At 68.8% G+C, this 11,991-nt stretch overlaps 2 protein-coding genes across 4 annotated transcripts; both read right to left on the reverse strand.

Moving 5' to 3' along the window:
* Nucleotides 1-1,304: 1,304 nt before the first annotated feature.
* C32H17orf49 (chromosome 32 C17orf49 homolog) lies at nucleotides 1,305-7,104 on the reverse strand. Of its 3 annotated transcripts, none has more exons than XM_064501071.1 (6): nucleotides 6,890-7,093; nucleotides 5,730-5,824; nucleotides 3,315-3,416; nucleotides 3,026-3,213; nucleotides 2,210-2,314; nucleotides 1,305-2,101 (listed from the first exon to the last, which is right to left on the reverse strand). In XM_064501071.1, the coding sequence occupies exons 1-6, from the start codon at nucleotides 6,908-6,910 to the stop codon at nucleotides 2,037-2,039; spliced, it is 576 nt and encodes a 191-aa protein (XP_064357141.1). In that variant the 5' UTR covers nucleotides 6,911-7,093; the 3' UTR covers nucleotides 1,305-2,036. The 3 variants fall into 3 exon arrangements, with proteins under 3 accessions (XP_064357141.1, XP_064357142.1, XP_064357143.1); XM_064501072.1 differs by having other exon boundaries at nucleotides 1,305-2,097; nucleotides 6,890-7,092; XM_064501073.1 differs by lacking the exon at nucleotides 3,315-3,416 and having other exon boundaries at nucleotides 6,890-7,104.
* A 202-nt stretch (nucleotides 7,105-7,306) lies between these two features.
* Nucleotides 7,307-10,077, reverse strand: RNASEK (ribonuclease K). Its single transcript, XM_064501074.1, has 3 exons — nucleotides 9,873-10,077; nucleotides 8,456-8,535; nucleotides 7,307-7,716 (listed from the first exon to the last, which is right to left on the reverse strand). The coding sequence occupies exons 1-3, from the start codon at nucleotides 9,948-9,950 to the stop codon at nucleotides 7,578-7,580; spliced, it is 297 nt and encodes a 98-aa protein (XP_064357144.1). The 5' UTR covers nucleotides 9,951-10,077; the 3' UTR covers nucleotides 7,307-7,577.
* Between the last annotated feature and the right edge of the window lie 1,914 nt (nucleotides 10,078-11,991).

An 11,991-nucleotide genomic window follows, 5' to 3' on the forward strand; every position in this document is an offset into this window, starting at 1 on the left:
GCCGCCAGGGACCCCGGCCGTGTCCCCCCCCCGGCCGGGCTGCGTCCCCCCCCCCGCCGGCCCCCGCCCCAGCAGCACATCATGGTTTGCGAGAGTCTGGAGGGCCCAAACCATCGTGTGGTGTTACGGCGAGGGCCGGGCACGCCGCGGCGCCGGGGGGGACGCCGGGGGACACCGGGGGGGACACCGGCACCGGGGGGGGGGGGGGGAGCCGGGGGGGCCCCACTCGCCAACTAGCGGCCCCGCACCGGCCTCTGCCCCCCCCCCCCCCCCCGCTGCTCTGGTGCAGACGGGCGGCCGCGGGGACGCGGGGGGGGGGACACGCGGGGACGGCGGCTGGAGGGGACGGGGACACTGGGGGGGACAGGGGAGGGCGAGGGGGCTTAGAGGGGACGAGGGACACAGAGACGGTGTTTAGAGGGGACATGGGGGACAGGGGTGCTGCTGAGAGGGGACACGGGGGACACAGGGATGGTGGTTAGAGGGGACGTGGGGACACGGGGGACACAGGGACGCTGCTAGAAGGGACATGGGGACATAGGGGACACAGGGACGCTGGTTAGAGGGGACATGGCAACACAGGGACACAGCTAGAAAGGACATGAGGACAAAGGGACGCTGCTAGAAGGGACATGGGGACACAGGGATGCTGGTTAGAGGGGACACAGGGGGACAGGGGACACAGGGAACATGGGGACCCTGGTTAGAGGGGACACGGGGACATGGGGACACTGGTTAGAGAGAACATGGTGACATGGGGGACACAGGGACGCTGCTAGAAGGGACATGGGGACACAGGGACGCTGGTTAGAGGGGACACAGGGGGACAGGGGACACAGGGGACATGGGGACCCTGGTTGGAGGGGACATGGGGACACAGGGGACACAAGGACACTGGTTAGAGGGGACATGGGGGGACAGGGGACATGGGGAGTCTGGTTGGAGGGCACATGGGGACACAGGGGACACAAGGACACTGGTTAGAGGGGACATGGGGGGACAGGGGACATGGGGAGTCTGGTTGGAGGGCACATGGGGACACAGGGGACACAAGGATGCTGGTTAGAAGGGACATGGGGGGACAGGGGACATCAGAGGGGACAGGGGACATGGGGAGAAGGACCCTAGTTAGAAGGGACATAAGGGCACAGGGGACATGGGGGGGCACCAGTTGGAGAAAGGGGGGGACAGGGGACACGGGGGGCCGGGGTGGGGACGGTCCTGGCTTGCCCCCCGCCCCCCCCCCCCAGCCCTGGGGACAAGGGGCCCCCCCTGTCCCCAACACGCACCGAAGGAGCAGGCGGTGCCACCGAAACGCCGGGGGGGCCCCGGACCTTTTATTGAGCTGAGTAAACCTGGGGGGGGGACACGGGGGGGACACGGGGGACAGGGGACACACGACAGGGGACACGCAGAGGTCCCCTCTCCTGTCCCCCCACGTGAGACCAGGGAGGGTCTGGGGGGGGCCCAGGAGTCCGGGAGGGGGCTGGGGGGGGGACGGGACATGGGGTGACCAGGGACAGGGCTGGGGACACCCAGTGGTGCCAGGAGGGTCTGAGGGGACACGAGGGGACATCTCGGGGGGGGCTGGGGGTCAGGGGAGAGCGGGGGGGGGTCTGGGGGTCACTGGAGGCTCTGGGGGTCCCCAGGGTGGCCCTGGGGGGTCCTGGGGGGTCCCAGGGTGATTGGGGGGCCCTGGGGGGGTCCCGGGGGGGTCAGTGGGACAGTAAGGGCACTCTGGGGGTCCCCAGGGCAACTGGGGGCCCCGGGGGGGTCGCGGGGGGGTCGCGGGGGGGTCAGCGGGACAGCAGGGGCACTCTGGGGGTCCCCAGGGCGATTGGGGGCCCCGGGGGGGTCGCGGGGGGGTCCGGGGGGGTCAGCGGGACAGCAGGGGCACTCTGGGGGTCCCCAGGGCGATTGGGGGCCCCGGGGGGGTCGCGGGGGGGTCCGGGGGGGTCAGCGGGACAGCAGGGGCACTCTGGGGGTCCCCAGGGCGATTGGGGGCCCCGGGGGGGTTGCGGGGGGGTCCGGGGGGGTCAGCGGGACAGCAGGGGCAGGTCTCCGGAGGTGATGAGCAGCCCCGAGTCGAGGTTCAGGCTGTCTGAAAGAGGGAGAGAGATGACGAGAGCGGCCGGCGGCGGGGGGGGGACGGGACGGTCCCCCCCCGTGTCACCCCCGCCCCCCCGCGGCCCCCCCGGCAGGGCCATACCCTGGTCGAAGTTGAGCTTCTTGGCGGGGGGGGTCTCGCCGAGCCCCTCGATGTCCACGAGGTCGCTGTTGGCGTCCGAGTCGTTGAGGGCGCTCAGGGTGACGTCTGGGGGGGGGGGGCACCGAAACGGGGTCAGAAAATGGGGGGGGGGGGGATTGGGGGGGGTTATGGGGGGGCTGGGGGGCTCCTGCGGGGCTTCAGGGAGGACCTGAGCTAAAGACGGGGGGTCCAGGGGACCCCGGAAGTGACGTGGGGACACCCCAGGGATAAAAAGGGGGTGTCAGGGGGGAGATGGGGACCCTGGGGGGGTCAGGAGGACCCCAGGGGTGACACGGGGACCCCATGGATGAAAGGGGGGTCTGGGGACCCAGAGGTGACATGGGGACCCCAGGGGGGGACTTTGGGGACCCTATGGATAAAGGGGGGGGGTGTCAGGGAGGAGATGGGCCAGGAGGACCCCGGGGTGACACGGGGACTCCAGAGGGGACACGGGGACCTTGGGGGACACCCCAGCGGTAAAAGGGGGGTGCTGGGGGGAGATGGGGACCCCAGAGGGGGTCAGGGACACCCCAGGGGTGACGTGGGGACCCCAGGGTGACCCGAGGACACCCCAGGGTATGAAAGGGGGGTCTCAGAGAAGAGATGGGGACCCCGGGGTGACACAGGGACCCTGGGGGGGGGATTTGGGGACCCCAGGGATGAAAAGGGGGGGTCAGGAAGGAGTTGGGGACCCCAAGGGGGGGGGCCACAAAACCCAGGTGAGGCTTGAAGCCTTTGGGGGAGACCAAACCCCCCCCCAAAAAAGAGGCCACTCACCTGAAATCTTCTGCTTCTTCAAGGGGGGGCCGGGGGGGTCGGGCAGGGCCCCCCCCGGGGCGGGGGCGGCGGGGGGGGCGGCGGGGGGGCCCCCGCTTTTGCGGGGCCCCTTCTTGGGCGAGTCGGCGGGCAGCGGCACCCCGCTGTCCTCGTAGGCCTTGCGCTTCGCCGTCGCCTTGATCTGCGCCCTGCGGGGGGGGGGGACAAGGCGGGGGGTGAGTTTGGGGGGCTGGGGGGGCGTGGGGTGCCGGCCCCCCCCCCCCGAAGCGCCCCCCCGGCCCCCCCTTACACCGTGCGGTCCTTGATGAGGGCGCTGATGCGGTTCAGGTCCTCGCAGAAGCGCTTCACCGAGGCCCGGAGCATCTCGATCTCCGTCTCCGTCCACTTGGCCCTGGGGGGGGGCCGGCAGGGTCAGGGCACCCCCTCCTGCCCCACGGCGTCCCCCGGGGTCCCCTCCTGCCCCACGGCGTCCCCCGGGGTCCCCTCCTGCCCCTCAGCCTGCCCCACGGCGCTCCCGGGGTCCCCTCCTGTCCCTAGACCTGCCCCATGGTCCCCTCCACAGTCCCCTCCTGTCCCTAATCCTGCCCCACGGCATCCCCCGGGGTGCCCTGCTGCCCCACAGCGTCCCCCAGGGTCCCCTCCTGCCCCACGGCACCACCAGGGGTCCCCTCCTGCCCCCCAGCCTGCCCCACGGCGCTCCTGGAGTCCCCTCCTGTCCCTAGACCTGCCCCACGGTCCCCTCTGGCGTTCACTCCTGCCCCACGGTCCCCTCCTGCCCCTGCTCCTGCCCCACGGCGTCCCCCCGGGTCCCCTCCTGCCCCACAGTGTCCCCCAGGGTGCCCTCCTGCCCCTCAGCCTGCCCCACGGCGCTCCTGGAGTCCCCTCCTGTCCCTAGACCTGCCCCACGGTCCCCTCTGGCGTTCACTCCTGCCCCACGGTCCCCTCCAGGGTCCCCTCCTGCCCCTGCTCCTGCCCCACGGTGTCCCCCCGGGTGCCCTCCTGCCCCATGGCACCATTGGGGTCCCCTCCTGCCCCTCAGCCTGCCCCACGGCGCTCCCGGGGTCCCCTCCTGTCCCTAGACCTGCCCCACGGTCCCTTCTGGCGTTCACTCCTGCCCCACGGTCTCCTCCAGGGTCCCCTCCTGCCCCTGCTCCTGCCCCACAGCGTCCCCTGGGGTCCCCTCCTGCCCCACGGTGTCCCCCAGGGTGCCCTCCTGCCCCTCAGCCTGCCCCACGGCGCTCCTGGGGTCCCCTCCTGTCCCTAGACCTGCCCCACGGTCCCTTCTGGCATTCACTTCTGCCCCACGGTCTCCTCTAGGGTCCCCTCCTGTCCCTAGACCTGCCCCACGGTCTCCTCCAGGGTCCCCTCCTGCCCCACGGCGTCCCCTGGGGTCCCCTCCTGCCCCACAGCACCACTGGGGTGTCTTCCTGCCCCTAACCTGGCCCCAGAGTCCCCCCGGGGTCCCCTCCTGCCCCTAATCCTGCCCCACGGCCCCCCCAAGGGCCCCTCCTGCCTGTCCCCCTGCTCCAGGGGCCCCCCAGGGACCCCATGGGGACCCTGGTGACCCCATAGGCGCCCCACAGCCCTCCTGGGGACCCCATAGACCCCATGGGGACCCCCACGACCCCATAGGGACACCTCTGACCCCATAGTGACCCCCATGACCCTGTGGGGACCCCGGTGACCTCATTGGGGACCCCATGGAGACCCTCACGAACCCCATAGAGATACCACAGCCCCCATGGGGACACCACAGACCCCATGAGGACCTCCAGGACCCCATAGGGACACCTGCGACCCCATAGTGACCCTCATGACCCTGTGGGGACCCCATTGGGGACCCCATGGAGACCCCCATGAGCCCCATAGAGATACCACAGCCCCCATGGGGACACCACAGACCCCACGAGGACCCCCACGACCCCATAGGGACACCTGCGACCCCATAGTGACCCTCATGACCCTGTGGGGACCCTGGTGACCTCATTGGGGACCCCAGTGACCTCATTGGGGACCCCATGGAGACCCCCACGAACCCCATAGAGATACCACAGCCCCCATGGGGACACCACAGACCCCACGAGGACCCCCATGACCCCGTAGGGACACCTCTGACCCCGTAGTGACCCCCATGACCCTGTGGGGACCCTGGTGACCTCATTGGGGACCCCGGTGACCTCATTGGGGACCCCATGGAGACCCTCACGAACCCCATAGAGATACCACAGCCCCCATGGGGACACCACAGACCCCATGGGGACCCCCACGACCCCATAGGGACATCTCTGACCCCATAGTGACCCCCATGACCCTGTGGGGACCCTGGTGACCTCATTGGGGACCCTGGTGACCCCATTGGGGACCCCATGGAGACCCCCACGAACCCCATAGAGATACCACAGCCCCCATGGGGACACCACAGACCCCACGAGGACCCCCATGACCCCATAGGGACACCTGCGACCCCATAGTGACCCCCATGACCCTGTGGGGACCCTGGTGACCTCATGGGGGACCCCGGTGACCTCATTGGGGACCCCATGGAGACCTCCACGAACCCCAAGAGATACCACAGCCCCCACGGGGACACCACAGACCCCACGAGGACCTCCAGGACCCCACAGCAACCCCCCGGCCCCACAGCGACGCCCCCCCGCCCCATAGCGACCCCCCCGGCCCCCCAAGGCCCCCCCCGCGCACTCACCCGGCCGGGGAGGAGTCAGACACGGGGTGCAGCTGCATCGTCAGCTCCCCCAGCTTGGTGAAGGCGGCGCCGGCGGCCGAGAAGATCTCGCCGACCTGCGGGGAGCCGGCGGGTAGCGGGGCCGGAACCGGCACCGGCACCGACACCAGGACCGGCACCGGCACCGGGATCACCCCGCGGGACCAGAACACCCCGGGAAAACCCAAATCGCCCCGCGGACCGCAACTGGGAGGAGAACTGTCCTGTGGGAGCAGAACTGGGAGCAGAACCATCACCGTGAAACTCAGCTCGCCCTACTGGGAGCAGAACTGGGAGCAGAACCCCCCAGTAACACCCAACTCACCCTACTGGGAGCAGAACTGGGAGCAGAACCTCCCCAGTAACACCCAACTCACCCTACTGGGACCAGAACGGGAAGCAGAACCCCCCCAGTAACACCCAACTCACCCTACTGGGACCAGAACGGGGAGCAGAACCTCCCCAGTAACACCCAACTCACCCTACTGGGAGCAGAACTGGGAGCAGAACCTCCCCAGTAACACCCAACTCACCCTACTGAGACCAGAACTGGGAGTAGAACCTCCCCAGTAACACCCAACTCACCCTACTGGGACCAGAACTGGGGGCAGAACCATCCCAGCAAAACCCAGATGGCCCCATGGGACCAGAACCGGGACCAGAACTGGGTGGGGACCAGCCCGGTAAAACCTAATTCACACCACAGGCCAGACCTGGGACCAGAACCGCCCCAGTAAAGCCCATATCATCCTATTGGGACCAGAACTGGGAGCAGAACCTCCCCAGTAACACCCAAATTGCCCCACCGGGACCAGAACCGGGACTAGAACCACTGAGTGGGACCAGAACTGGGACTGAAACTGCTCCACTGGGACCAGAACCGCCCCAGTAAGACCCAGATCATCCCACTGGGAGCAGAACTGGGACCAGAACCGCCCCAGTAAGACCCAGATGGCCCCACTGGGACCAGAACCGGGACCAGAACCGCCCCAGTAAGACCCACATGGCCCCACTGGGACCGGAACCCCACTCCCATCCCCAAACCGGGACCGGAACCGCCCACCCCGGCCCCAGAACTGCCCCACCGGAACCGGAACATCCCCCCCGCCCCCCGCCGGTACCGGGCGCGGCCCCTCCCCCACCTTGGTGGACGCTGACGTCATGGCTCCCGCCCCCGGCCCCTCCAGCCGCCGCCGCCGCCGCTCCTGCCCCGGCTCCTCTATGGTGGCGGCGCGGCCCGCACGGGCCGGCTCGCCGGTGTTACCGGCGGGGACACTCTACCCCCCCCCCACCGCCCCGCGCGCCTCTATGGTGCGGCCCGCGCGGGCCGCACCGCTCTATGGTAAACCCGCCCCCTCCGCCCGCCAGGCCCCGCCCCCTCCGCTCTATCGTCGCAGGCGGCGGGGGCACTTCCTCTTCCCCGCCTGCGGACCGCTCTGCGCTGCGCTCTATGGTCTTAACTCCTCCCCCGGCGGTAGGTTTTAAATCGGCCCCTTTTAAATCAGGTTTTCAGATTTTAAATCAGCCCCTTTTCCCCCCTAAAAAACACCCCGACGTCATTGGGCGTCAACGCGCTTTATTAGAGAAATTGGTCCATAAAGAGGGGGGAGGGCAGCTCCCAGCCTGCACCCCCTCCCCAAAATCCAAAAGGAAAACGTTGTGATGGGGGTCCGGGGGGGAAAAAAAGAGAATTTGGGGAAAACAGCATGGTTTGGGGGGGGGGGGGGGGGGGAAGGGGGGTTGGGAAACAGGAGGGTGTGGCAGGCCCTGGGGGGTGTGACAGGCCCCCAGGGGGTAATAAATAAGGGGGGGGGACGGTGGCCCCCCCGTCTAGCGGACCATGTACTCCTTGCGCTTGTTGAGCCGGACCTGGCAGAAGGAGAAGCCGCCGAGCAGCACGTAGAGGCCGGCGGCGATGAAGCAGTTGTAGCTGACCTGCTCGTACAGGCGGTAGATCTTCTCCGGGCCGCTGCGGGGCAGAGGGGGGGGACGCGGTCAGTCTGCCTGTCAGGACCTCCCCCTCCCCGTGGCACTTCTTCCCCCCCGCCCCCCAAAAAATGGGGGTTGACTCAGTCCCTGCTCATAAAAACAGGGTTCAACCCCGTTTTTCTTCCAGACGGGCAGCAGGAACGGGACTCGAGCCTGTTCCCTGTCCCCAAAAATGGGGCTCAGCCCCTTACCCCGTCCCCCAAAAATAGGGGCTGGACCCCATCCCCCCATAAAACAGGGCTCGACCCCAGCCCCCCCAAAAAAGAGGGGTCAACCCCATCCCCTCCCAAAAAAGGGGCCTGACGCCATCCCCAAAAACGGGGCTCGACCCTGCCCCCCATCCCCAAAAGAAAGAGGCTCGACCTCGCCCCCCATCCCCCCCCCAAAAAGGGGCCTGACCCATTCCCCCCAAACAGGGCTCGACCCCATTCCCCCCAAAAAACAAGGGCCCGACCCTGTCCCCCATCCCAAAAAAAGGGGCTTGACCCCATCCCCCCCCCCCCAAAAAAGGGGGCTCAGATATGGCTCATGCTCCCCCCCATCATCTCCCACCCCAAAAACCCAAGCCCCCCCCCGCTTCCCCCCCCCCCCAAAAACATGCCCACCCGCAACCCCATTCCCTGCCCAAAACCCAGCAGGCTCCAGCCCCATTTCCCCCCCCCCCAAAATAGCCGTGTTCCCCCCCAAAAAGCCGTGCCCCCCCCAAAAGCAGCCCTCACTCCTTGAAGTCGTCGTCGGTGAAGGGCACGTCCTCGATGAGCACGGCCGAGTGCACGTTGAAGAAGATGCCCAGCAGCACCTGCGGGGGGGGGACGGGGGGGGGACAATGTACAGCACCGTGTGCCACCCCGGGTGTCACCCGTGTCCGCCTGTTTACGGGCAACAGGCCGCCGGGCACCGGCTGGAGCCACCCCGGGGCGGCCGGCGAGGGACAGCGCCGGGCGGGTGACGCACAGGCGCCTGAGGGGGAAGTGGGGGCTGGGGGGGGGAAGTGGGGCAGGGGGGAAGTGGGGCTGTAGGGGGGGGTTCTGCCCCACATCACCCCAAATTGGGGGGGAGGCAGCTGGAGGAGACCCCCCCCAGCCCCATGGATCCACCTTCCAGCCCCACACAGTGCCCCATGACCCCCCCCAGCCCCACACAGTGTCCCATGGACCCCCCCCAGCCCCACAGATCCCTCTTCCAGCCCCACAGATCCCCCTTCCAGCCCCATGCAGTGCCCTATGGACCCCCCTCCCCCAGCCCCACAGATCTCCCTTCCAGCCCCACACAGTGCCCCATGGACCCCCCCCAGCCCCACACAGTGTCCCATGGACCCCCCCCAGCCCCACAGATCCCTCTTCCAGCCCCACAGATCCCCCTTCCAGCCCCATGCAGTGCCCTATGGACCCCCCTCCCCCAGCCCCACAGATCTCCCTTCCAGCCCCACACAGTGTCGCATGGACCCCCCCCAGCCCCACAGATCCCCCTTCCAGACCCATGCAGTGCCCTACAGAACCCCCCAGCCCCACACAGTGCCCCACAGATCTCCCTTCCAGCCCCACACAGTGCCCCATGGACTCCCCCCCAGCCCCATGGATCCCCTTCCAGCCCCAGGGATTCCCCCTTCCAGCCCCATGCAGTGCCCCATGGACCCCCCACAGCCCCATGGATCCCCCTCAAGCCCCACTCAGTGCCCTATGGACCCCCTCCAGCCCCACAGATCCTCCCCCAGCCCCACGGATCCCTCTTCCAGCCCCACACAGTGCCCTATGGACCCCCCCCAGCCCCATAACCGCCCCCAGCCCCATGTAGTGCCCCATGGGCCCCCCTCCAGCCCCACTGATCCCCTCCCAGCCACATGAAGCGCCTCACAGACCCCCCCCTTCAGCCCCACAACCTCCCCCCAGCCCCACATAGTGCCCCATGGACACCCCCAGCCCCATGGGCCCCCTCAGCCCCACGCAGTGCCCCATGGAGCCCCTTAGATCCCTGAGAGCCCCCCAGCCCCACATAACGCCCCCCAGACTCCTCTCAGCCCCACAGACACCCCCTAGACCCCTGAAAGCCCTCCTGAGGCCCCGCAACCTCCCCCCCGCCCCACAGACACCGCCAGACCCCCGACCCCCCCGCCAGCCCCACACGGCGCCCCCTCACCAGCATGATGACGCCCCAGGCGCTGAGGACGATGCCGCAGGCGGCCAGCTTGGGCCCGCAGCAGAGCAGGGAGACCATGGCGCCGCGCGCAGAGGGGCCGGAGCGCTGAGGAGAGGCCGGCGGCGCGCAGCTCCCGCTCCCCGCTGCTGCGAGGCCGAGCCGACGCAGCAGACTGAGCCGCCCCCCGCCCGCCCCGCGCTCCCGGCCACGCCCCCTCGGGCGGAACCATCCGCATTGGGACGCGGGGGGAGGGATCGCGCCCCCCAGCCTCATCGCGCGGGGTGGGACCGGCCGGGCGAGACCACTCCGCTACCCGAGCGGGGGGAGGGGGGTGGGGGGTGCCCCCCAGCCCCACGCCGCGCGGTGGGACCGGCCAAGCGGGACCACGACGTTAAAGGGGGGGGAGGACACCCCCCCCATTCAGGGGGGTGTTGGGGGGGGGCCAGGAATGAGGCTGAGCCTCTCACCCCACCCCGTGTGGCAGTGGTACGGCCCGCGCGGGACTGGCCCCACGTGACACCACCTGGCCAGCGGCGGGAGCGGGGCGCCGGACGCCTGGGTCCCTTCAGAGCTAACTGTGGGGGGGAACCTCGTTAACCACCCCCCCAGGGGACCCAGGCGTCCGGGGGGGTCTCCCCGCCCCCCGATTAGACCGAGGCATCCGGGAAGGCCGACTTCCGGGCCCCGCGTTCCCACCGTCGCCTCCTTATGACGTCACCGTACGGCTGGCCACCACTATGGCGAGTCGCTGCGGGGGCCTTTTCCTCGGGCGACGCCATGTTGCCCCGGGTGTGTCCGCCGCGTTGCCTGACCGCGGTGAATTCGGGGCGAGAAGGGGCGAAAAAAGGGGAGAGGGGACGGGAGGAAGCGCTGAGGGGAACGGAGCCCCCCCCAAAATGGCCGCCGTGGGCGGGGGAGGCACCCAAGGGGCGGGCGAGCCCTTTTCAGGCAGTGGTGCGGCCACCTCAGCTGCCCTTTTGTCCACTTTTTTTGAGAAATGTCCCTAAAATTGATACTTTTCACCCTATTCCCGAGAGAAGGAGGGGGGGGTCACTGCTGATGTCATTGAAAGGGAGGTGCCGCAGGGCCCTCTCAAGGGGGAGCAGCAGCCCCTCATTTGCCCCACAGGGCCCTAAGGAGAGTGTGACCTTGAGGACCCTGACAGCCTGTTGGCTCCGCCCCTTTCCCCCTCCCCATCTGTGGCCACGCCCCTAAATGAGGGGGTCCCTGCGCTGTCCCCGCCCCCCCCCCACTTGTGGGCCCCGGACACCTGGGCCCCTGCAATAGTGTGGGGGGGGTCATGGTCTGCGGCAGTTCGGGGACGTTTTGGGGCGCTTTGGGGGGCATTGGGGACGTTTTGGGTCACTTTGGGGGAGTTTGGAGCAGCGGGGCGCCACTTTGGGGCAGTTTCACACCTTTTTGGGTCACTTCAGGCCAGCCGGGGTCAGGCCAGGACACGCTTGAGGTCAGTCCAGGGCAGCCTGGGGCCTTTTCGGGGTCAGTTAAGGCCGGTTTGGGGCAGGTCAGGCTGGTTTGAGGCAGCTTGTGCCAGATCAGACCAGTCTGGGGCAGCTCAGGCCGGTTCAGGTCAGTTTGGAGCAGTTGGGGCTGGTTCAGGCCTGATCAGGGCAGCTCAGGCCAGTTTGGGGCAGCGCAGGCTGGTCTGAGCCGGTTCAGGCTGGCTGGGGGCAGTTCAGGCCCCCCCCCCGGGCTGTTTGGGCGGCAGAAGCCCCCCGACACCCCCCGGTTACCCCAGGGACTCCCAAGACCCCCCCCCAGTACCCCCAGAGACACCCTGCTGCCCCCAAGGACCCCCCAGATACCCCCAGAGATGCCCCAGTGCCCCCGGTTACCCTCAGGGACCCCCAGGTACCCCCCAGATAAGCTCCGGAAGTCCCAAACTACCCCAGGTACCCCCCACGTACCCCAAATACCCCCCCAGGTGCCCTCAGGGACTCCCAAGAGCCCCCAGGTACCGCCAGGACCCCCAAATACCCCCAGACACCCCCCAAGTGCCCTCAGGGACTCCCCGGTACCCTCAGATACCCCCAGATACCCCTCCCATACCCCCAAATACCCCCCAGGTACTTCCTAGATACCCTCAGAGACTCCCAGCGTG

The sequence above is a fragment of the Dromaius novaehollandiae genome, chromosome 32 (assembly GCF_036370855.1).
Source record: "Dromaius novaehollandiae isolate bDroNov1 chromosome 32, bDroNov1.hap1, whole genome shotgun sequence".
Classification (NCBI taxonomy): Eukaryota; Metazoa; Chordata; class Aves; order Casuariiformes; family Dromaiidae; genus Dromaius; species Dromaius novaehollandiae.